The sequence below is a fragment of the Macrobrachium rosenbergii genome, chromosome 10 (assembly GCF_040412425.1).
Source record: "Macrobrachium rosenbergii isolate ZJJX-2024 chromosome 10, ASM4041242v1, whole genome shotgun sequence".
Lineage (NCBI taxonomy): Eukaryota > Metazoa > Arthropoda > Malacostraca > Decapoda > Palaemonidae > Macrobrachium > Macrobrachium rosenbergii.
The window spans coordinates 25,453,316-25,478,778 of NC_089750.1; the positions used below are offsets into that span (position 1 = coordinate 25,453,316).

The 25,463-nt window shown below is 39.9% G+C and overlaps 1 protein-coding gene across 2 annotated transcripts in view; it reads left to right on the plus strand.

The window, feature by feature from the left end:
- The first annotated feature begins 14,701 nt into the window (after positions 1–14,701).
- Rtca (RNA 3'-terminal phosphate cyclase) overlaps positions 14,702–25,463 on the plus strand; it is a 170,648-nt gene continuing 159,886 nt past the window's right edge. The window contains exon 1 of one of the 2 annotated variants that reach the window (XR_010854267.1): positions 14,702–15,021. Coding sequence is in view for 1 of the 2 variants with exons in the window: in XM_067110031.1 (XP_066966132.1) it covers positions 14,974–15,021 (48 nt within the window). In the remaining variant the exon portion in view is untranslated. The remainder of the gene's footprint in view (positions 15,022–25,463) is intronic. The other variant, XM_067110031.1, reaches the window with a different exon arrangement.

Here is a 25,463-nt window from a genome sequence, read left to right on the forward strand (position 1 = left end):
ATGAGCAACAATAAACATCAAAATAACATGGTAAAATTATATTAATGGGATATTCATATGCGAACTGAGGACCAGAGAACGAGAGAGAGAGAGAGAGAGAGAGAGAGAGAGAGAGAGAGAGAGAGAGAGAGAGAGAGAGAGAGAGGCGGGGTCATGTTCCCTGACACAGACAGCTTTACAGTACGTGGTAATAATAAAAAGAATTGCCTCATTTTAGAATAGAGTTATCATGACTTCACTTGCCAAGTGTTCTAATACATATGTGGAAGTGTGCGGAAAGATATTTATACTGATGATGTAAACTCGACTTGACCACAAAAAAGAAAACAATATTAAGAGTATGAGAATGATATCATATAGCATGTAAGGAATCAAAGGATAAATGGTGAAGAATATGATACAGAGAACACATTTGAAACAAGTTTCTCATTAACACTCGATATCACATAAATATACATCCGAACACATAAGTTTACATGTGACACATACTGTATACAGAAAGGTAATAATTATACATGCATCAAACGATTATAATATTTTCGGGAAAAGTACAAAAAGGTATGTGCATTTATTTGACTCCATAAAAAATCTATATAATATGTAGCCCTTTAGGGAATAAAATGGTCAAACAAATAACAAACAACTCCGGATAGTCTTCACTTGAACAATTTTATGTGTGACATAAAGACACAAATTCTTTCAAGAGATTGTTTTTTTAATTTTCTTAGTTAACATCCGCTTAGTGCTACTAACTTTTTTTCTGTGATAAGTTTTTTTATTTAAATGACGGAATTTTAAATAAAAGACTAATTTTAGCAAAGTAATGCACAATTTCATCAGGCAAGGATAGTTTATCCGATTTCTTTAGCTGTGAAACCAAATTCAGTAGGCAGTCTTTGCCATCTTGTAGTGTCTCGCCGTTTATGGCTTTGAATAATTTTATCATAATAAATAGTTGGGAAGAGAAGTGTTCAGATGGATAGTACAAATTCCTTCGGCTGACACCCTTAATCCATGTGTTGCTATCAGTAGCTGTGCCATCTTTTGTTCCTAGATATGGGTATTTGGTGATGAATTTTCTTGTCACATATCCCCAAGTGTATCTTAAAGATTCTTCTTCAATCTTATCACCTACATCTGACATTGGGTTATCAAAATTAGGGCACATATCACATACAACTGTTGCATCATCATCATCGTTATCATGAAATTCAATATCGCTGAACAACATACAGTAAACGTTAAACATAATTCGAGGGCAAGATTGGAGTCATTTGATAGTCCTGTTGCGCTTGATGCATTTCACGAATTGTGAGAGAAACTATCACATGATGTACATGGATTAGGCCTACCTGAAATACTACCACTTGAAACACATTCCGTATTCTCTACAATCCTACTTGAATTACTGTTTTCACTCATCAGAGAGACATTCTTGCCAAGCAGATATTTCCTGAGTCTATACTTAAATTGGACGGCGTTTGGGTGATCATGGCTCCCTGCCATTTGTCTGATGCAGCCAAAAAAATATTCAATACAGTCCTGATTGAGCCGTCTTGTTATTATGTGTTCTGTCTTGAACAGTTTCACAACATCTCAAACAGCCCTTTTAATGCTTCGCAGGGTAATATTATCCATTTTGGGAGGGGTAAAGACTTCTTGTTTTTTCACTTTTCACTTTCATTGTTTTCATCATTTCACTCATCCTATCAAGTATTCCAGTTTGTGCACCAATTTTAGCTCCAAATGCATTACGTGACTCGACATCGTATTTTCCATGCGAGTTCATGACATCGAGCCAGTATTAACGAGTAAAATAAAGTCGAGGTATGTGGCCCAGTCATCACCTTCTAACATACCATTCTCACCTAAATAACTAATTGAAGCAGCGCAAGATTTTGATAAAAGTCTAGCTGCTAGACACACGCGCTGTCCTTGAGATCCTGACACATTAAGATTTATTCCTGAGATCTTATGAGCTTTTAAATTCATCTTCAGTTTTCCGTATTGTTTCTTGAATACACCGTGATGATACATACCTACTAGTGGCTAAAACAAATCCCGAGTCAATTAAATAGTTTCTTCATAACTTAAGCATATGAGGTGCATCTGCCAAAAACGAATGTTTCTCTATCTGCACATGGGTTTTTGAAGGAAATTCTATTTGAGTTGATTGGGTCTATACCAAAATGCTTCCAGATTCTCATATTTAGTAGGCCCAAGTCATGAACAATAGCAACAATGATATAACCTGCATTTTCAATTTCAGCTATTATATTCAGCAACTTATTGTGTAAATCCGACTTGCCAAAATCATAAAAGATAGTCTGTTTCCACCCACCAGTAAGACCTCTTAGCATTATTACCTGGACATTGTTGTATGGTTTGTACAGTGTCACTCCCTTTATTATTGTTCCATTCACTTGCTATACTCATTTCGTCAAATGATAGGACAGCAATTTTTTCAACGCCTTTTAAAGTGTCACTTTTTGATTTTAACAATGATATAACTTCTACCACAACACCGGATTTACATTTAAATGATTTTGCATGCCTATTCAGAATTGAAATATCTTATTCCTTTACATTTTGTGTTTCTTCTGACATTGTAGCAACAGAAGACAGCACAATAACCCGACATCGTTCATAAATAGTGTGCATGGAGGCTGGAAGGTGTAGCTCATGACAATGAGATGGAGTCAGGCGGCAGTCTGGCCAGATGTAACTACAATGACGTTTCACATGGGCGGGACTACGTTTAAGCTCCGCCGCGTGAACAGCTGCTATTTATATTGACTCTACATTGAGAGGGGTTATCATTGCTGGAATTGAGGCTCATTATCGAAGCCAAACTTAGGAGCTGAACTGATATTAATAATTTGATGGCAGAACTGTCTCAGAGATCAACCCCTGAATTCCAGGGGTGGGTTAGTGTTTGTGGTGTGACTCTTGGCATCAAATCCAGTGTGTCTGCCAACAAGATTAGAGTGGTGATGATTTCATTTTTACAAGTGGGTTAGGCTTACCCTTGTGTGTCTCCTGTCATGTTGGTGTTGTTCCATTTGGTAAGTAGGAGGTGGACATTTGGGAGTAAGTTCTTTCTGGCGTTGTTAATGGCGATGCGAACTTCATGAAAAAATATTGGCATTAGCACTTATGTAAAGGCCATGACTTCTCCCCTCTCCCTTCTGGTTCCAGTATCATTACATGTGAGTACATATAAGGACAGTAATACCAGTATTTTTTACGGCCAGAGTTATCTCCCCCGGAGTAGAAATGGATTGTTAGTGGTAGCAGCTACACCTAATTGCTGAATTTAACACCCCTTGATGGAGCCAAGTTTAATTGCACTCCACATTCAAGCTTAAAATTTCCAAAGGATTTGTGATATGCAGGGGAATTGTTGTTGCAAATCAAAGCTACCTAAGGGAATTCCTGAACCAGGTCCTTGCAAAAGTTGAAAAGAGTATGGGAAGTTGAATGATTGTCTTGTACAAATGGATTCAAAAGTCTCACGACATTTACTCGTGTAACTGAACCTAGCACACAGATTTATACAGCAAAAGAATTGACTAGTGGATGCCGGCGAATATTTTAATGGTACCTCAACCAAGCCATAAGGTAACACTTAACAAATATAAGTTTCCCGAGTTTGTACATATGCAGCCAGCACATCCCTAGGCCTAGAAAATTTTGTCATTGCCAAAACTGTGGGATGACAAACCATTCTGTAGGGCCAAAAAATAAGGAAGGTGAATAGCATGCATGAATTGTGGCCAAGAAAAGCTTTATATATATATATATATATATATATATATATATACTCATATATATATATATATATATATATATATATATACTACATATATATATATATATATATATATATATATATATATATATATACTGCATATATATATATATATATATATATATATATATATATATATAGCTGTGAACCAGTTTATGCATTAGGGCGAAGGTGTATGGGACCCGTCGCACTGACGCCGTCTCTTCCAAACACACGTGTGTGTTCGTGCGTTCATCATCCATCGGAGGGGACAAGACAGAAACAAGAGCATCTCGTTTTCTTTCCCTGACAGAACGCAACTTCTATCATACAATATTTCCGTCTGTTTCTCCCTAACCATTGTTGTCTTGATTTATGTACAATCACCACTACTTGCATTGCCATGCGAGTATTCTAATCATGTACTCATAATGTTCCACTGAACCTTCTGTATCAAACTGTATGTATGTTTCTGTTTGTGAAGATGCCAAACGTCTCGCCATTTCACATATATTATGGTACTGCATTGTATTCATTAATCTGTCTCGAATCTCATGCAATTGGCTATTTGTAGAATTTCCTGGCCTTTCCACTGATATATGTTTTATCACTGTACGTTTATTTTCTCTCACAATCGCCATCTGTTTGTCTGCCGGCAAACACAGATGCCCAAAACTTTACCTCTGTTTTGCTCTGTCTGTGTGTAGATGCTACTTTTCGGCGCGCACTGGCCAATAACATCTTCGAAGATTCTGTACATTCATTCAGTAAGGAACTACCAATAAACCAGTCAACACCCAGCTAGTATGTCACTCAACCCCGTCTTCACAAAGGTTCCCCTTATCAAACAGTTATGATAGTGCTTTCATGACATGGAAATTCAGGAAATACAAGTTACTTAAAGGACTTTATTAATAGAAACAAGACAAAGGGTTAATTATTTTTTGGTAAAATTGGGGAAAAGATGGCTATGAAAGGCTCAAAGTGGTTTCAGAAGCATGTTGTACCACTGATGCAGTAGGTTGTATAAATAGGAAACTTTTCAGAAAAGCACCACCGTGTCAGTAACCTTGTTTTTATTTAGAAAAGACATAAGGCGCCATACAGAGACAGAATATTTCGAAAGATCTCTGTTGTTATGAAAAAGAAAATTAATCACTTTTTGTAATAGCCGCTTAAAGGTGCAAAGATTTCAAGGACATTTAGTCAAAATTATCAAACATGGAATATCAAGGAGTTCTTCAGGGTATCATTCCAAAAGTTACCCTCTTTTGCAATGGCTATTGTAAAGGTAGTCTTTGAGGACATAATATACACTTTATTTATTGACTCCAGTATCCGTTGCTTGCTCACGAACGTTAACACACAACATCTTCAGCTTGCTATTGATAAAAATGTGGAATGGGGAGTTCTTGGTTTCAAATCTTCTTTGGAAAAATGAACTTTGTATATTTTTGTTTCAAAGAAACCAAAAGTCCCAAACTTGATATTGAGCAATAGACGTTTTTGGACTTCTCATTTTGGTTAACAAAAGACCAAGTGTACAAAATCTTGAGATTTTCTAAAATTTCACTCATTATTATTACTATTTTTTTTTTTTGTAGCTGACCCCTTGCAGCTTTTGAGATTGAATGAAGCATTAATCTTACCAACATGGAAGTGTAAATTCAAAACGTTGAAACGGTGTTGGTGAGAGTATTTTGTGAATATGTGAGACTGAATGTGGGTATATAGAGTATAAAGGAGTCATTATGTGAGGCTGTGTGAGGGTTGTAGGGTGTATATGGGTAGAGATTTACTTATGTTGGAAATTACTTCCTTTTCGTGGTAAAGATCAACAGTGTCACTAGCCCCATACTAGCATCCTGCAATGCTGACTATCCAGTCCAAAGGTAGTATAGAACAAAGAATGCTTATTTCTGTATTGAATAGTGCCAAAATACAATTATTTGTATAGTAAATATCGCAGGGATATATCAGAAGAAACCTAGTGATACTAACAGATACCGTTATAGTATATTCGTTAATATATGAACGTGATCATCTTAATATTGTTATGAAATAAATTTTCAATATTTTTCAAAGTAATTGCCAGTACGGTATCATATATAGTATATATATATATATATATATATATATATATATATATATATATATATATATATATATATATGTGTGTGTGTGTGTGTGTGTGTGTGTGTATTGTAAAGAAGTCTTCTTTACCCATTAATTACGATCATGTATTGCATCTGTCAACGCAGCAAGAATCTCATGTATATATTTGTATGTAGAATCTCCTGGCCTTTTCGCCAATATATATTTTATCACTGTATGTACAATATGTCTCTTGTTATTGTTATTTGATTGACTGTTAACAAACACAAATCGCTCTCACTCAGCATGCGGGTCACGGAGACCTGGGGTCAGGCACCACATGTCCGTCCGCATGCTGCTATGTATACCTTATGCCCAGGTAATAAATCAATCAGTACCCAGTTCTGAGAGAGAGAGAGAGAGAGAGTCTACTGGTCACTTTTTACAAGATACGTGTGTAGCTGCAATAACCACAGTGCCCTCTAACTTTTCTAATTAGGTACACGTTTTGGATACACTTGTTACTGCAAAGCCTTAGATCCAGGCGCAAAGAGTATGAAGTAATTCTGATGTTTGTAGCAGGAGTAGAACCCGCATCCAGATTGTCAGAACAAGGTCATGTTAAACGATCAAAACCTCAAACCCCTTTGTGTTTGGAGTAATGCTTGTATTGACAAGCGTGACAGACATGAATGTTTGTACACAGACAAAACAAATGAAATTTTACGTTTTTACGTCACCTTTTCCTTCAGTTTTCTGGGTTTATTCTCATTTTCACCTGACACTTCACCTTTTCTTCTGGTGCTGCCAGAAGTATGTTAACTTGCAACAATAAATCCCCTGTAACATCAATTTTTGATCAGAATTTATGTGAACTTTGATCATAATTTATGATAATAATTAATATAATTGTTTATTACCTCGATAAAATTTGCACTGAAAACTTAAATTGATATTTCTTTCCGTAGTAAGCCAAGCTGAGTCCGCGCATGTGTAGTAGTGGCTAAGCTCGATGATTTCAGCCAGCAGAAACCACCACCAAACTCACTCTCTCTCTCTCTCTCTCTATCACTCAAACACTTTGGAGTGAAATCTATCTCTGTCTCTGAGGTTTATTACTAAGTTATTACCTAGAGAGAATAACAACAATGTACGATGCAAAAAAGTGGAAGGCAGTGCCTGCATAACGAATGAATCTGGCAACCATGTCATCATGTGAAAAGCGATAATCACAAGTCATTTGCCCCGCCCATTCATACATATGGGTGAAGACGTTATATGATATAATAAGTTAATAAACACGTTACCTTTTTGTGTATGGTGTTAAAGTGGTCCTACACACAATCCTACATCATTTATTACATGATCACCAACATTGTGTAGGAAGAACAACACGTTGTTGGCTGTGCTGGAGTAATCGAAATAACACCTGGGACACTCTGTGGTTGATGGTTGGAATTAATTATCGTGTGAATTGGCAAAACACTTCACTGCATACGGAATGTAAGTTTCTTTTGACATTGCTTGGTACTGATTACCTGGAAGATAATGACTGAAAATTCTAGATTAAAACTTTACAGGAATGTAGCTCATTACATTTGGAAATCTTTTCCGAATGGCACTTGGAGGGTAAATGTATTAGAGGCAAAGAGGGATTAAATTAAGAAATGGCAACTACTGCACTTCAAGTAACTCAAAGTGCTCACAGCTAACACAACACGTCAATTCATACCTTTTGCTGATGTAATCCTACACAGTAAGGTATAGTAATCCCTTCATCAAGGAAAATAAAATTAGTGATTCCATTTCATCAACACGTTTATTCAAAAAGGAAAATAAAATTATTGGTGGTAAGAACAGCAATGATGGTTAGAAAGACATGGATGTGGGCAGAAATGATGCTTATGGATGGCTGGGGTGAGAATGAGAGGATCCGATATTAGGGGTCTATCTTTTATCAAAGAAAGTGCAGGATTTATTCAAAACAATAAATAACCGGGGGATTGCCAAACATTCCTCCAACCAAGAAAGGAAAAGACTTTGAGGGAGACCTGTGAGAAGGGAATTGATGAGGCAGAAGCACAGGGGATTAGATGGAAACGGCTCATCCGAATTTATATAAAATGGGAACAAGCTGGGAAGAAGAAGAAGAAGATTATTCAAAACAATACATAACCAATTGCCTAACATTCCTCCAAGCAGGGAAAGATTTTGTTTGATTCGTGATTACGAATTGACCAAGTTTACAGAATTGATGCTGTACGTGTAACTTATACACAATTCTACATTAAGGAATTTGATGTCATTGTAAAGATAATGACATAATTTATTATGTTAAGTTAAAAACGTCCCTAAAACCAATATAAAAAATATGTATCATGAGTTGAAGTTAGCCGTATAGGAAAGTGTTTTGCCACTTTCTTTTTTAATATGATGGTGGGGTGGAAGGCTAAATCTTGCATCAATTCACTTAGTAATAAGAAAGAAGTAAAAAGGCATAACAGAGTATAGACTAAATATTTCTTATTAAAACAAGACATCTGTTCTCATACATTATTAATGAATGAGTTTAGAGTAGAGCTGAGGGGTTGGTTCAGTTATTTATGAATTGGACAGTGAAGTTTACTTTCATTATAGTAACACGTGTCATAAAAAGACATCATTGGCCTAGGCCTATACCATATTATCTGTATCACATGGAAATACTGTTTTAGATTTTTATTGCATGATTTAGACTTACAATGGCCTACAAATAGTGTTGAAAGGTCTAACAGTGAAATGAATAACCCCTGCGCATAATTTATTCATATTCTGATCAGAGCATCTGAGATACTTCCAAGATGAAATACAGTGGCAAACTGTCACGAAATTGGCACTAACCTGTCCACACGTGCAATTACCTGTCAGTTGGTCAGAAGATATTTAGGTAATACCATCAGTTCATCCATTCTGGTGAGTGGACTGTCTCCGCACACAAACTGTTGTCTACACATAAGTTTTAACGGCAGTTTCAATGAACTGACAGAAGAAATGACAGGTAAACTTGATCGTGAATACACAGCCTTAGGTTGTTGAATTCTATGATAGTGAATGGGTGTGTTGGGAGAGCGTGAGAAGAGAGGAAGAGAGAAAAGAGGGGGTGTTAGGGAGGAGAAAGTGGGAGAGAGAGAGATACTGTATTGCTTGTCATTCAGAGCTTTTACTGGGCAGTCTGGGCAGCTAATCATATGATGTTTTATTCATATATAATATATCTCTAGAATACAAAACTTTTCTTTCTATAACCTAGAAATATTTTTCGATGTCAAAATATAAAAAAAAATCAAGTATAAATATATATATATTCTCGTGTTTTTTATAAATATATATATATATATATATATATATATATATATATATATATATATATATATATATATATATATATATATATATATATATATATATATATATATAATATACAATTATTATAATTTTGATGCTATAGAAATGCTGAACTGCTTGATAGATCCAGACAAAATTTTGCACACGGCCTCTATGTCACCCCAAAAAGGTTTATAACTCAAAATTAAACCTCTACCCTGTGACAGACATACAAACACAGACAAAACACATCAAATTTTCATTTTTACCGGGTCCGTCACCTTTTCCTTCGGTAGCTTTATAGGTTAAGGGTGGAAAACCTCCACCTTTTCTGTTGGTGACGTCATTAAACTTCTCCCACTACTACGTGAAAGGAATTGTTGCCACATATCACTACCAGTGTAAACCTAACCGTTATTACTTTTAGATATAAACCGTATTATTCTATAAATGTATTATTACAAAGTCTTAAATTTAATATACAATATTTCACAATAGATTTGGCATAACAAAATGGTTTAAAAGTGTAAATTATTTGCGATCCGCGCATGCAAAGTAGCAAGGCCTAGGTAGTAGCTGTTGGCTGAGCCCGACGTGCAAACTGGACGGCGTTTCATTTTTTCATTCGTTCAAATGCGAATTTCCTCTTTAATTCGTTAACTTCCTCGTTTTTACCTTCGGAATTCGCTATAGCGGCTGCTTCGTGACGTTACAGTGACGTGTTTCATTATAAAGTCGGTTTAAATGAGGTCTGGAATTAGTTATCGTGCAGTCTGGTAAGAAGGGAGAGAGAGAGAGAGAGAGAGATGATTGGCTTGCAGTGGCAAATATTCTTGTTTTTTTTTAGTTTATATATAAATAAGCATAATCATACCTAATTATTCATGGTAATACTGTGCATGAGCATTTATGATTTTTCAACACCTATACATTTATACACTCACACCCATACAAACAAACACACACCCCCCCATACCCACACATATACTCACACCAGTGGCGTAGCTGGAATTCCATCAGTTCGAGGGGCCTAGATGGGGCCAAGACATTTGTTGGGGGGCCAAAGAAAATTACACAAAACTAATGTACCAGTTATGTAATTAGTAAAATACACTATTCTCGAATGTATATATCCATGTGAATGATGGAAAATAATAGTACTAGTAAAGCTCAATTTTCAATTAATTTTCAACGCTTACTATATGCAAATGTATCAAATACTATAATATAAATTTCCTCAACCTTATATTCAACACTCACCTAATTTCTGTGATCAAGTTTTAATTTTCAACTATAGTATAGTAATATCCTTGTCATGTAAATAGTATATCAAACTAATGCATATCCTCAGTAACACAAAAGACTTATGACCCTCCAAAATCTCCTCAAAATTTCAACCTATCCCATTCCCTCCTCTTCCTTTCCTCCCTGGAAATTAACTCTACGCAGCAGCAGCAAATTGCATTGCACTTATTCAAAACTGTATGATAACTATAGTTTCAGTCACTTCATGCATAAGTTGATAACGTTACGTTGGATCAAAATATCATGACCAAACATGTCATTTGTGTTAAACACCTATAACTATAATTCTGCTTTTGACCACCAAAGGGTTCAGGTTTAGCTACAAAGAGAATTTCAACTGGGGGCCCAGTGGGGAAGCATCTAACTCGATGATAAGGTGCCAGGCCCACCCTGGCCGCCCCCATAACTGACACTACTGACACACACCCACATATATGGCCACATATGTATACACACACACACACACACACACACACACACACACACATATATATATATATATATATATATATATATATATATATATATATATATATATATATGTGTGTGTGTGTGTGTGTGTGTGTGTGTATGTATATGTGAGTGTATACATGTACAGATGTTGAAATCTCATATATACTCATGCACAGTATTATCATGAATAATAATGTATGATTATGCTTATTTATATATACACCAGGAAAAACCAAGAATATTTGCCATTGCAAGCCAATCATCCCTCTCTCTCTCTCTCTCTCTCTCTCTCTCTCTCTCTCTCTGGAATGCCGCAAGTATAGCAGATAAAATATGGTCTTTTCAGTCATGTAGTTGATTTGAATTAGAATCATTACGGTTTATGTTGTGATCAGACGTGGTCTCACCCCTGGGTATCCTCGCAGAACAGCGCGCCATCAAGATCGGGGCTTTGTTTAGCAACAGGGTGGACGCCCTTCCCTCTGTGCACTGTCTGCTAAGCCGTCGCTTTCTCTTATACTTTCTAGAAGCCTCCTTTCGCCCCCTCTAACCTTACCTATTCCCCCTCCCCCTCAAGGACAAGGGTCGTCCCCACACGGCCTGGGAGGAGGCGGCTGACCCATTCCTCACATGAACTTTTCATTCCAAAATCGTTCGGACGTCTGTCTGATTTTTGCTCGCATTAGTGCTTAGAAATGTTTTAAATTAATATATTTTTCAGTTCCTCTTCCGTTCATTTAGCTCTTCTGGAGTCATAGGAAAACATTATTATTATTATTATTATTATTATTATTATTATTATTATTATTATTTGATGATAATGCAACAGTAACTAAAATTACAATCCTAATTATATATGACTGTAATATGGTACCATTAATCCATAAAATTACTGTAGATATTATAAATACTTTTGATTTTGCCACTCTGAAAGTTTATAGCATCACAGATAGTTTTAACCATGCTGTTTAGTATCACCTGGATTACCTGGACAGCAGGATAGATAAGGACTGTGAAATGATACTCTTGGCTGCACATGGTGCGAGACATATTTTGTGATAATAATAATAATAATAATAATAATAATAATAATAATAATTATTATTATTATTATTATTATTAGTAGTAGTAGTAGTAGTAGTAGTAGTAATACACGAACACTGCATATATATCTTTTAAACAACGCCTAAGAAAGAACAGTTGTGGGTCAGGACAAGTATTGCCGAGCTAAGCACATGACAAATAATTTACCTGAATGAGACTGTAAACAAAACAGGTACTACTGATAATACAATTAATGAGGACATTGCAGATGACTTTCATGTTACGATACATTTTAAGGCTGTACTATATAGACTCGTATTCGATTTTTATGTAAATTAATATTTTAAAGTTTATTTTTAAATGTTTTCAACCTTTTTTTCTGTTTTATAATTTATGGTCATTTATGCTATTGACACAAACTGCTGGGGATTTGTAAATTATTTATTTATAAGTTTTATCTGTCATGAATATAACAAACCGATTTAAACTTGAACATCAGCTCACGATACAGCTCATTTGCCTTAACAACCTTCATTTTCGAATGAAGGGTGTCGTGTGGGCTCATTTCTTGCCATGCCTCACCCTTACTTTGCTTCCAGAATTATTTAATTTCGTTATCTGCTTTTCGCTCTGATAGTGCAACGTCCCCAAATAAATGGATAGGAGACGAGGCTTATTTAAGTCGCTTCCGTCACGATCTTCCTCGTAGGGCCTTGTTTCGAATAAAAAAGACGTGTAGCAGTGATTGACATGGCTTTTAAATATTGGTTGTACGACTGTCAAAGGAGAGTCAAGAGAGAGAGAGAGAGAGAGAGAGAGAGAGAGAGAGAGAGAGAATTCATATTGAGTGGTATGTGTTGTCCTTATACTAGAATGAAAAAAGTCAATAGAGTATAAAAGTGACACGTAACTTATGACTTCAGAGACCCTTGATAAGCATAAATTGAAATGACTACGCATGTCCTTCAACTGTGCTCTGCAAGACCTTGTGGACAGTATTTAATCTAAACTTTAAAAATATTAAACTCTTGAAAGAAATGACTATAAGTGGGCAAGGCGTAAAAAGTTCTTCTGGAGAAAAGAAAAAATAAAATCAAGATTAGACGGCATAAAGTCAGCACTCTTCAAACTGTTTTCTCAACGCCCCTGACTTAGACATGAACTAGCAAGAGTGTCGTGACAAGTAGATGGTAGGAACATGCTGAACTGCTAGGTTAGTCGAAAACTCACACACAACTGTTAACCTCGTTGTTGAAGATCTTAGGTCAATAGCATTTACAAAAGTGTCGTATGAAATATTGAGATACACGTTAAATGGATAGGAGAAACGTTGCATCCAGGCTTCATTGCAAAGAAAAAGAGTGATGGATGATTTGCATACACTAGAATATTGTATGCAAGAGACTTAAAAAAGACCTCTTATTTGTAGTATCAAGCGTTGGACTCCGTAGATAGAAGAAGAAAATTGATTGAAGCCATGATGAAATACAGATACATGTGGAGGTATTGAATGCATTTCTAAGACATAAACAACTGATACAACAGAGCCATGTCTAAGCAATACAGAACAAGAAGAATTAAACGTAAGAAATGGTATTAGGCAGGCGTGTAATAGGTCAGCTAAATTCTTTATATTAGTAACTTGTCTGATCATAGAAAAGCTAGATGAGCAAAGGTACTGTATTTAGAAATGGGACTCATGGCATTGTTTTATGCAGGTGACGGACTGATCACAGGTTATTCTTTGGAGGAAATTTCAGAAGCCACAGAGTTCTTGTAAATATAACCAGCGGATGTATAAACATAGTTAGCGGATGTTGCGTCAAAATAAGTGAAGATAAAAGAAATATATTAATATTCAACTGTTTATACAGTATAGATGACGTAGAAAACACGCGGTGAACATTGACGGAGTAAGAATAATCAAGTACTTAAGATATCTAGGTGTTACAGTTACTCATTCGAAAGACTGATTCAGAGAACACATGAAGATATTTCAAAGCAAAAAATGAGGCAAACATGGCCAGCTCAACCATAACTAAAAATTTTTGCAGAGTGGTGACTGGAAGGACTTAGAAATTAGTTAACCAAGTTTACAGAGTAATACTGAAAGCACCAAGGTAATACTTCAGGATCCGAAACAGGAGCTTCATCTAGCCTCCCAGGGGATATGAAGAATAGCTGCTTTATCAGTCAACGGCAATTGGAATAGTCTTCCCGATGATATGTAACTTTGAACCAGTATGAAGATAAGAAAGCTCCTTGGATTTTGCAAATTAGAGAGTTTATTGAGGAATTAGATTTAAATTTATGCAAAACATTGAATAGATTAAAGAAAACAAATGAAAGAAACCATAATGACTGGGACAGAAAGGCATGGGAAAGATAAATAAATGAAAATTTAACACTGAATATCTATAGATAATTAAAAAAAGTAAGAGGAAAAATCTGGGTACGATTACCGGAAAGACAGTGCTGATTGGCAAATCTAGGCAGAACGTGCTACCGCTGAATGATAGGAAAAAGTTTAAGGGGGAAGAAACCAAGTCTTGACATTTTGATGAGGTAAATGGTAATCTAGAGCATTATTTTTTCTTTACCTGTATTGCCCAGTGTGCTGTAATATTAGAGATAGATTCACTTTCATGCAGCAGCCCTATCAGGAAGATAAGGGTGGAGTTAACAGCAATTTTACTTTTCACAGATCTGTCGAGGGAAGAAACTGAAAATATACATTTTTTTCAAGAGCTAACACGTGCTAGGACGACTTGAACCAGCTTGGGGGTCATTTGAAAGGCGGAGCCTTACTACTACTACTACTACTGACTATTGCAGGCATTGGCGTTTGCATGAGTTGGGAGTGAAGACTGCTGTCAACTTCGACCAAATTGAAGCCTTCTTATTTAAAAGGATTAATAAGAATAATGGCAGCCGACACTCCAGTATCGATCGATGGAAGTTTTTTGGAAGGGGTGAGTGACATTACATTACGCGAATATTCTTCAACGTTCCTCAAATTAGTCTGGCCGGCATCATTGACTTTTGAGGCTTGACGTCATGGATGCCTACGGTAGGTTAGGCTACCACTTACCAACCCTAGAAACACGCCCGCCTCCAGGCCTACGCATAATAAGGATTGGGAAGACAGTGGGAGAGCTGCGATATTGGGTGTGGTTGAGGAACGAGTATTGGTGAAATTAGGGATGCATTTTAACCTGACATTACGTAAGTTAACCAAACCTTGCCTTACCAACTTAAGGTAGGATGCCATGACTTTTGTAGCCATAGGGTGGGAGCGTGGTATTATTTTATAAGTTGCCAATACACGATATGAAACTGAACTTACAATTTTGAGAAGAGCTCTTCATTCTTGTTATTTTGAACGCCATAAACTATGGTGCGCAAATGATAAATAAAAAATTAGCCTAATCAAATTACGACTTATTAGGTGAGACGATACTGGCCCCACACCCCCCTCCATAGCTAATATGGCAAAATTGTAACCAGTAAACATCCCTAGGTTACGTTAGGTTGGTATTTTATGTTCTTTTAATGCCCTATCATTTCCTAGCCATTTTTTTGCATGAAAAACCTAAAATGGTTTTTCATGCAAAGATGACCGGCCAGAGTCTTATTGGCAACTTATAAAATTTTACCGGGAGTTTTACCTCCTTAGGGGGTTAGTGCGATCAGTGCACCCAATGCGTTGCACTTTAGGCATTAGCCCAGGTAAAACTATAGAATATCTCTGCATGGACTATTACCTTTGAAATTGATTTTTCCCATACTTTTAGTGTCGCTGATGAATGAGGTGGTGGTGTTTATTGTTGGTCAATTATTATTAACCTCATATATCTATCCAACATGGTTGGGGACCCTGTGGGAACACGGGGTTTTGGGTGGGGGAAATCATTGGGAGAAAGACCGGACAGTCATGTTGTTGTTGTGGAATGGTTCCGCGCATGTGCAAGTCATTAGGGAACCATATGTTCAAGAAGGGATTGGCTAAGGAAACCTATTATAAAAGGAACTATACTAATCTAACTTAACTTAACCTATGCTAGTAGGACATGTTACTTAGATGGGGGCTCCAACCCGTTGGAGCTATTAAGCTCCTTAAGATGGCTTGCATCCATCTCGTCTAAGAAGGCTTTGGCAGGCATTGACTCTAGGTTGCCCGAAAAGAAGGAGTTAGGCAAGGCTGTCTTTTGTTCCCCTCCTTCTCGCCTGTCTAAAGAGAAGATATGTTTTTTATGTGACCGGGGAGGCTCCTTCCTTGGGAGTCTGCCTCCTCTCAAGGGGACTTCTCTGGCCTGATTGATCCTACATGCAGATCGGCTTTTGATTCGGCCAAGATCATGTTTTCATCAACAGAACTCGACCGATTAGTGTAGAACACTTATAAGATTTTTGAAATTTTCAGTTTCCCTGACTAGATGGTAGGAGCCTTGACGAAGAAAATCGAGGATTGATCTTCACTACAAGACAACTTGCAGTAGATTTGCTCGGGGTAGTTCCTGCGCTGGTAAGGCTATAAGAAATGGGGCACAGGAATTAGCTGCACCCTTTTCAACCAGCATGCTCAAGAAAAGGGAGTTGTGGTGCTCCTTCACCACTAAAGGAGTGACTCCTTCACAGAGATCTCTTCTTTTTGCGCCATTGGATAAGAACAGTCTTTTCCCACGAGATACGGTGGAGCTGGTAGCAACGGAGCTCCAAAAGAAAGCAACTCATGACCTTCTGGCTCAATCGGCCAAACGACTGAAGGACTCAAACCGTTCTTCTGCCGTTTCTTTCAACCCTAGACCTTTCTCTCCCCTTCAACCTTGGCCCTTTCAAGGCGGAAGAGGTAAGAGCACAATTAAGTCCACGCTCGAACCCTAGATCTGTCTGACCAGTTAGTAAGAAATCTTCTTCAAGACCTGTCTAGCAAGTGAGGATCTGGTCCTCTGTACCGCAGTGGGTGCCAGATTCTTTCAATTTTGGAAGAAGTGGGAAGCCAGATCTGTGGAACCATGGGTACTACAAGTACTCAAAGAAGGGTATTTGATTCCCTTCAAGGAGAGACCTCCTTTGACATCTTCTCCCATCGTCTTGAAGGCGCACTCAGAAGGCTCAGAGAGGTTTTTGGTCCTCTCAAAGGTTTCAGCTTTCCCAAGAAAAGAGCGATAGAGGTGGTGGAAGACTTATCCTCAGAGGGTTTTACAACCATTTATTATTAGTTCCCAAGTCATCGGGAGGTTGGAGACCTGTCCTGGATGTAAGCGCCCTGAACTACTTAGTCCAAAAAACGAAGTTTTATATAAGTAACTTTCCAAGTAATTACATTGCTATAGTTCTATTAACTGGCAGCTAAAAATTTTGAAATTTGCAGTTCTTGCTATTTTGTTTGGCTAGGTGACTAACCTCCACCCACTTTTGGGGTAAGAGAGGAACAACTAGCAAACGTATTCAATTCGTTTCTGGCGGCTATTGGCTGTACACCAGCTTTTAGCATTAGCTCTGATTTTGGAATTTGTCTTTCCTATTGATTTCTCATCATATTTGGTGAAGTATTCTTGCTTTGATAGCCTTTCGGCATTATTAGATAGAGTTAGACTGTTTTTTTTACCTTTATTGTGATTCTCTTTATAACGACTTTGCCCATGTAACAATTGTGACTTTAGTTGACTTGTTTTTTCCAAGTGTCAGACTCAAGTTCGACTAGCTTTAGGTATTGCAGTAAAGGCTGTAATACGTGTTTGACTAAGGAATCTTACAATTCACATTCTATCTGCACGGATTGTAGGGGACAAATTTGTTCAGAAGCCTTATGATGTAATGAATGTGTAGACTGGGACAGTAAGAAGTGCACGACTTTAAGGTCTCATTTAAACAAACTGGCTAGAGATACAAAGAGAAAAGCAACAGCCAGATGGATTAGTAAGTCTTTAGCTAGTCAGGGATCTCCTGTTGATCATGATATTGATAATGCTGACATTGAGATTGACGTTCCTGTTATTTCTGTTGATCCCGTGCCCAGTTCTGCTATGCAACCCGCTCCTTTACCTGGCTCTCTCGCTTCCAAACCCAACACCATTGCCAGCCTTGAGTGTAAAATTGATAAAAGGTTCAAAATGATTGTTGAATCTATTGCTCAATTATCCTCTTTGGTTAAAGTCCTTGTGGACAATAAGAGTGGTTCAGAGCTCCCTGTTACTCCTAGTGCCAGTGCAGTGTTGATAGAGTGCCTGATTGCGCCTAGTGTCAGTGATGTTTTGGTGGAGGAGGTGGCTGCCCGTTCTGCCAATTCTCCTAGGCAAAGATCAATGTCATACTCCCCTAAACCTGGGAGGAGTCAAACTGGTAGCCTAAGGGAGGTTGGTGGGGTCTGCCCACGGGTAGTCGCCCCCTCAGTTGAACCCGTTGTTGAATCCCAGGTTGCAGCCAAGTGCCACCGGAAAGGTGTTTATCCCTGGACATACATGTCTTTCATCTAGCTCAGATGATTCTTCTCCAAGATGCCAATGGCATTTTGTGGATGAATCATGCCCTTTGAAAAGGCAAAAGGCGTGCTGGTGATGTGTCTCATTCTCCTCCAGTACCGTGTAAGAAATTCAAGGAACCTGTTTGCAGTCATTGGGACAGTCCGGAATGTTTTCCTTCTGTTCCTCCCTTGGTAGAGAGTCAGAGAGTAGCTTCCAAGTATCTTGCTTCTCGTAAGTGCTCTTCGCCTAAGGCGTCTTCCTCTATGCGTCCTCTTGTACCCTAGACTCCTCTGGCTCCTGAGCGCCCTGCGCTGTTGGAAGCTCCCTTGACTGCCAAATGCCCAGTTTCTTCCGAGCACCTGAAATCATCTCAGCACTCGTTGGCTCCTTCTCATGCTGCTGCATCAGAGCGCTGTCTTCTCTAGAATGTCACAGAGCGCCCGTCTCCGCCCATCCACTCTTTGATTTATGGATCGCTAACTAAGATGAAGGGCCCAGTGGTGCCCGAGCTTCCTTTAGCGCCTGATCTTCCATTGGGGCCAGAGCATCACCATGCTTATGCTGCCAACTCTTTGATTCGTTCAGATGTTATTATTCCCCGAGCAGTTGGGCATTCTTCTTTGTCTCGAACTTCCGTCCCTCAGGCTTTACCCTCTTCTAGCAAGTAGACCTGATTCAAAGCAAGCTCAACAGTATTTTGAGCCTGTTGAAGAAGGCTCTGTCAACCCCCCAGCATACAGACTTGGCTTTGTCTCCTGTATCCTCAGACGAGGAAGAAGAAGTTGTTGCTCAAGATGCTCGTCCTTCAGCTTATGCATCGCTGCTAAGGTATCTTCTTGCTAACTTCCCAAATTGCTTTTCGCCTGCAGCTCCTTCTTCGCTGGCGTCGACTTTTCTTGGTGAGTCACAGTCTTCCGAGTCTTCGAGACTACCCAAGTTAGTACTTTCTTCTTCTGCCAAGAAAGCCTTTGGTGTTATTGTTATCGATTCCTCTCGTAGATCTGTCTTTGCTTCAGCGAAGATCATGTTCAGTTTGACGGAGCTCTCACACCTTAAAAACTTGTTTTATATAAGTAACTTACCAAATAATTACATAGCTATAGTTTCTACTTTACACGGCAGCTCAAAATTCGAAATTCGCAGTAGCGCTCTTTTGTTTTGGGTATAGGTATGCTGCCCCGCCCACTATCGGGGAAGAATAGGTACAATGTAGCTAAAGAGCTCAATTTGTTTCTGCTGGTTAATGACTGAACACCAGTTATTAGCAGCTCTTGTTTCGTTTTTTCGCTGGATGGTCAGAGATCGTCTTTGGTGAAGTACTCTTTGATTTTGGTAGCACAGCTATCTAGTGTAGCTAGAACTTTGGATACTTCTTTGATTGTGACTTATTCAGTTGGAGTTTTGACCGTTATGTCTGACTCTAGTTTGTCTAGCATTAGGTACTGCAGCAAAGGCTGCAAAACTAGAATCATGTCTGCAAAATATGACTCACATACCATTTGTTGTACTTGTAAGGAACAAATTTGTTCTCCTGAATTGAATTGTGACGAGTGTAAAGGCTGGGAGAAGGGTAAATGGAAGACTTTACAGACACACTTAGACAAATTGCAACGTGACCAAATTAGAAAAGCTACAGGTAGGGCAGAAGCAAAGGCTTCTGCTAGTGTAGGTCATTCTTCAAGGGATGATATTGATGTTATGCCTATCCCTTCAACACCTGTGACAGCTTTTTCTCCCATTTACAGTCCTTCAGCTTTTCCTGTCACTCCTGTACCTAGCTCTCATTCTGCTGAACCCAATGCCATTGCCAGCTTAGAAGCACGGGTAGATCAAAAATTGAATTTACTTGTTAATACTGTTTCCCAGATTGGGAACTCTGTGAAGGTCCTAATGGACAAATTTAATAGTGTAGTGTCGAGTGAAGTGTCAGTGGAGGGGGTGGCTGTTTGTCCCACTGATGATCCTTGACCAAGGTCCCTGCTGAACTCCCCTTGCAAACATGGGAGGAAGCAAACTGGAAGTCCAATGGAGGTCGGTGGCATTTACCCACGAACAGTCGTTGCCTCATCCGAGCCTGTTGTCCGCCAATCCCAGGTTGCGGAGGACCGCCATTGGAAAGGCGTCCATATGGATGTTCGTGCCCTGTCGTCTAGTGATTTGGACTCTCTCAGGCCCAGTAAGCGCAGTGGTTGTTTTATGAAAGTTTTAAGGCCATTGAAAAGGCTGGGCGCTTTGTTGGAACTTGATTCACCCCCGTCTGATAAGCGAGCTTTAGAGAGGGAACATAGCACTCTCCCTTTGTGTAGTTTTTGGGAGTCGCCAGTGAAAGATTCTCGTGCCCATTCATGTCTAATGTGCATTCCGACCCCAAAAGAGTGTATGCCAGTCCCATCCATCAGCGCAAAGTGTCCGAGTATCCATAGTCTGAAAGTGTTGTGCATGAGCGACCACTAGAGGATCGTTCAGTGTCTGAGCTCTCCTCTTTTGAGAGCCCTGTGTCCAAGCGCCCATCGCATAAGTGCACTGTGTGTTGAGTGCCCATTGCATGAGCATTCAGTGTCTACGTTTCCAGTTCATGGGTGCCCAGTATCTGATCATTATGAATTAGAAGATCCTGTGTATGAACGTCTAGCATTTGGACATCAAATCTCCGAGCTCCCTGGAGCCGAGCGCCCGTCATTTGGGCGCCCAGTGTTCGCTAAGAGTGCAGCGGCTTCGAAATGTTCTCTGTCTGCTCCGACAGTGAGTGGGCTCCCAGTGTCCAAGCGTCCAGTGTCTGTGGGCGCTTCCTTTGATGTTCATCCACCTTCCAGCAAGTATGCTGTCCCTCAAGTAGAGCTTCCAATACCTGATATAGGCAGTCCTCAGTTATCGGCGGGGATTCCGTTCCGGGGGTGTGATGATAACCGAAAATCTGCGATTTCCGGAGCTTTTTCGGTGATTTTTGGGCTTATCGACGCCGAAAAGTGCTGATTTTCGGTTATTAGCGCCTATGTTGGGTATGTATTGGCGCCAATACCCAATTATTGGCGCCAATAAGCGGAAATCGGCAATTTTCAGCCCCAAAAATTGCCAATTTTCATTGCTAGACAAGCCCCATAAAACTGCATCGCCATTAACCGAGCCCCCCGTTAACTGGGGACTGCCTGTACTTCAGGTGAGTTTTCTTCAGTTGTCCAAGACCCTTCGTTGGCGCCTCTTCAACTCCAACTAGACAAATTTCTGAGTCTTCTTCAGAAACCAGCTCCTGTAGTTCAAGAACCCATGAACCCACCAAGATCACCTGTTACCTCTGCCGAGGAACCATTAGAAGAGGAACAACCTGCATCAAACTGTTCTGCGCTGCTCCAGTATTTCCTGATCTGCTACCCTTCGTTCTTCTCTCCAGCTATCCCTTCGTCTCCAGGATTGACCTTCTTGATGCGACAACATGCCCATATTGATGACTGGTTGCCAGAAAAGAGAGATGTCGGGAAAGCGGTTTTCTTTACGCCTCCCTCTCGATTGTTACGGCAGAAGTATCTGTCGTATGCAACTGGAGAAGGGTTGTCCATGGGAGTTTCTGCCTCCTCTCAAGAGGACTTTTCTGGTATCATAGATGCTTCGCGTCACTCTGCTTTCTCCTCGGCCCGAATTCTCTTTACTGCATCAGAGCTGGACCATCTTATTAAAGATATTTTTAAAGTCATTGAGGTCTTCAGTTTTCTGGATTGGACTGTTGGGGCTCTCACTGAGAAGATAGAAGACTGTACAACTCTTCAAGAAAACTTGGCATCGGACTGGTTGGGAGTCCTGGCTTGTGCTGATAGAGCAGTCAGAGAGTTGGCGACCATCTTCGCCACAGGAGTTCTGAAGAAATGAGATTTGTGGTGCTTGTTTACTGCGAAGGGAGTCACCCCATCTCAGCATTCTTCTCTTCTTTTTGCTCCCCTAGACAAGAACAGTTTATTCCTGCAGGACACCTTAGAACATGTATCAGCAGAGCTCCAGAAGAAATCGACACAGGACCTTCTCGCTCAGTCCATCAAGAGGCCTAGGTTCCCAGCACGAGCCACTGCAACTACCACATCGGCTAGGACGTCTTCGCCTTTGCAACAACAGCCCTTTTGAAGTAACAGAGGTCGATTTCAGACCCGACCTAAATCCAACCTCCAAACCTCCAGACCCGTCCAGAAACCTGTCACCAAGTCAGCACCTCAAAAGTGAGTTATCTGTCCTCTATGTTCCAGTGGGAGCAAGACTTCTTCATTGTTGGACCGAGTGGAAGAACAGGAATGGAGAGCCGTGGGTACTGAAGGTCTTGAAAGAGGGCTATGCAATCTGTTTCATTGAGGAACCTCCCTTAGCAATCTCTCCCATCAGCTTAATGGCCTACTCAGTAGGATCAGAGAGGTTTTCGGCCCTATCTCAGGAAGTGTCAGCTCTACTCGAGAAGAAAGCCATGGAAGTAGTCGAGGATGTAGACACGGAGGGGTTCTACAACCGCCTCTTCATGGTTCCCAAGTCATCGAGAGGATGGAGACCTGTCCTGGACGTCAGTGCCCTGAACTTCTTTGTTCAAACAACGAAGTTCAAAATGGATATGAGCCAGTCAGTATTGTCAGCCTTCCACCAGGGAGACTGGATGGTCACAATCAACACGCAAGATGCGTACTTCCACGTTCCAGTTCACCTGGATTCCAGGAAGTATCTGAGATTCATGTTCCAGGATAGAATCTTCCAGTTTCGGGTACTGTGCTTTGGCCTTTCAACGGTTCCTCAAGTTTTTACTCGAGTACTTGCCCCCCCTAGCAAAATGGTTACATCTCATGGGGATAAACATCTCTCTGTACCTCGACTACTGGCTCCTACGCTCCCCCTCAAGATCTCAGCGCACAGAGGACCTTCAGAAAACACTTTGACTTGCTCAAGATATAGGACCTTCAATAAATTTCAAGAATTCTCAGCTAGTTCCAACTCAGTCTATTCTATATTTGGGGATAGTGATAGACTCTCTAAGTTTTCGGGCTTTCCATCTCAGCAAAGGATCCAAAATTTTTCAGAAAAGTCCAAGACTTCATATCTCGTCCCTCCTGCTCAGCCAACGCATGGATTAGTCTTCTGAGAACCCTCTCTTCCATAGAGAAATTTGTTCCATTGGGCAGGCTGCACACAAGGGTGCTGCAATTTTACCTTAAGGCCAATTTGCAAAGGAAGTCATTCCCGGATTCGTTCGTCTTGAATATCAACCCTGAGGTCAAAGAGGACCTTCGTTGGTGGCTGGTGAAGGACAGATTTGCGACAGGAAAGTCTGTCTCCAATGAGCCCCAACCTAACGTTATACTCAGACGCTTTGGATCTGAGTTGTAGGGCTCTTCCCAGCAGCATGGAAGTTTCAGGAACGTGGTCTCCAACCAAAAGGAACCTCTACATCAATGTAAGAGAATTAAAGGCAGTTCATCTTGCACTGTAGTATTTTGCAACGCAGACTTTCAGCAAGACAGTGGCGGTCCATTCGGACAGCATGACTGCCCTGGCTTACATCAAGAACCAAGGAGGGACTCATTCCTTTTTGATCTACAAAGCGACCAAGGATTTTCTTCTGTGGGCACTAAGCAATGAGACCTGAGTGGTGACCCGCTTCATTCACAAGAGAGTGAATGTCCTGGCAGACGAATTGAGTCGTGGCAAGCAGGTTCTACCAACAGAGTGGACACTCAATCCACAGGTGTGCACCAACCTGTGGAAGCTGTGGGGAAAGCCGTCCACAGACCTGTTTGCGACGTCGAGGAACCATTGTCTTCCTCTGTACTGTTCCCCTGCTCCAGATCTGCAGGCATGGGCGACGGATGCTGCAGTCTACCAAGCCAAGTGGACAGTCTTTTGGAAGTGGTGCCGAGAGCGGAATATCCATATCTCCTCTTCTCTGACATCTGTAGCCCAGATCGCAGATTTTCTGTTATATCTTAGAACCTCGAAAGGACTAGCACCATCTACCGTCAAGGATTACAGAGTGATGTTGAGTTCTGTATTCAAACATAGAGGAGTGGACCTGTCTTCAATTCAAGATTTTGGCGATTTAATAAAGTTTTTTAGTACTAGTAAACAAGAAAAACATTCAGAAGTTGCTTGAACTTATCCGTTATCCTTAAATGGCTGTCAGGACTGCTGTTTGAACCTTTGGAATCATCCCCACTTATGAAGCTAATGAAGAAGACCTTATTCTTGGTGGCCTTAGCTACAGCTAGGAGAGCTAGTGAACTGCCATGAATAAAAGGGTAGGCTTTTCTCAAGGCAACGTTGTATACTTGCTGATTTTGGGCTTCTTGGCCAGGAATGAGGACCCGACTAACCCTTGGCCATGTTCCTTTTCAATCCAGAGCCTGTCTGAAGTACTTGGCCTATCCAATCAAGAGAAAGTCCTCTGTCCTGTAAGGGCCGTACGAGTATATCTAGAAAGAACCAAAAGTCTTAGAGATTCTTCCTGAAATCTTTGGTGTTCCGTGAAAGACCCCAGCCGTCCATTGTCCAAGAATGCAAGTCAATGTTTGCCATGTTCTACCTATGGGATGTTGAAACGGTATATGAAAAATGCAGTACTTTAGGTCCGTTCTTCGCAGGTGGCATGGTATTGGGGAATCAAGGATAGGAGGAACGCCTTCCTTTTCTTCTATCCACTCTCCTTGAATAAGGATAGTTGCACTTCTTGGGAAGTCTGGTGAACACTGAGTTGTGAGTGTCACCAATCTGTGTTTTTTATGGTTTTGATTAAAATTTTGTGGTGGTGTAGGTTATATGTTATCTGGTTGTTGTTTTCTGTTGTACTGCGCCCAGGGCAAGGGCTTATACACATTATTTACGTGTCCTTTTTGGATTATAAGCTTTGGCAACCTGCGATAACCTCCTATGTTGCAAACCACCCACTCAAATAGAGGCTACCCTTGGCTCTACTGCCACGCCGCTACAGG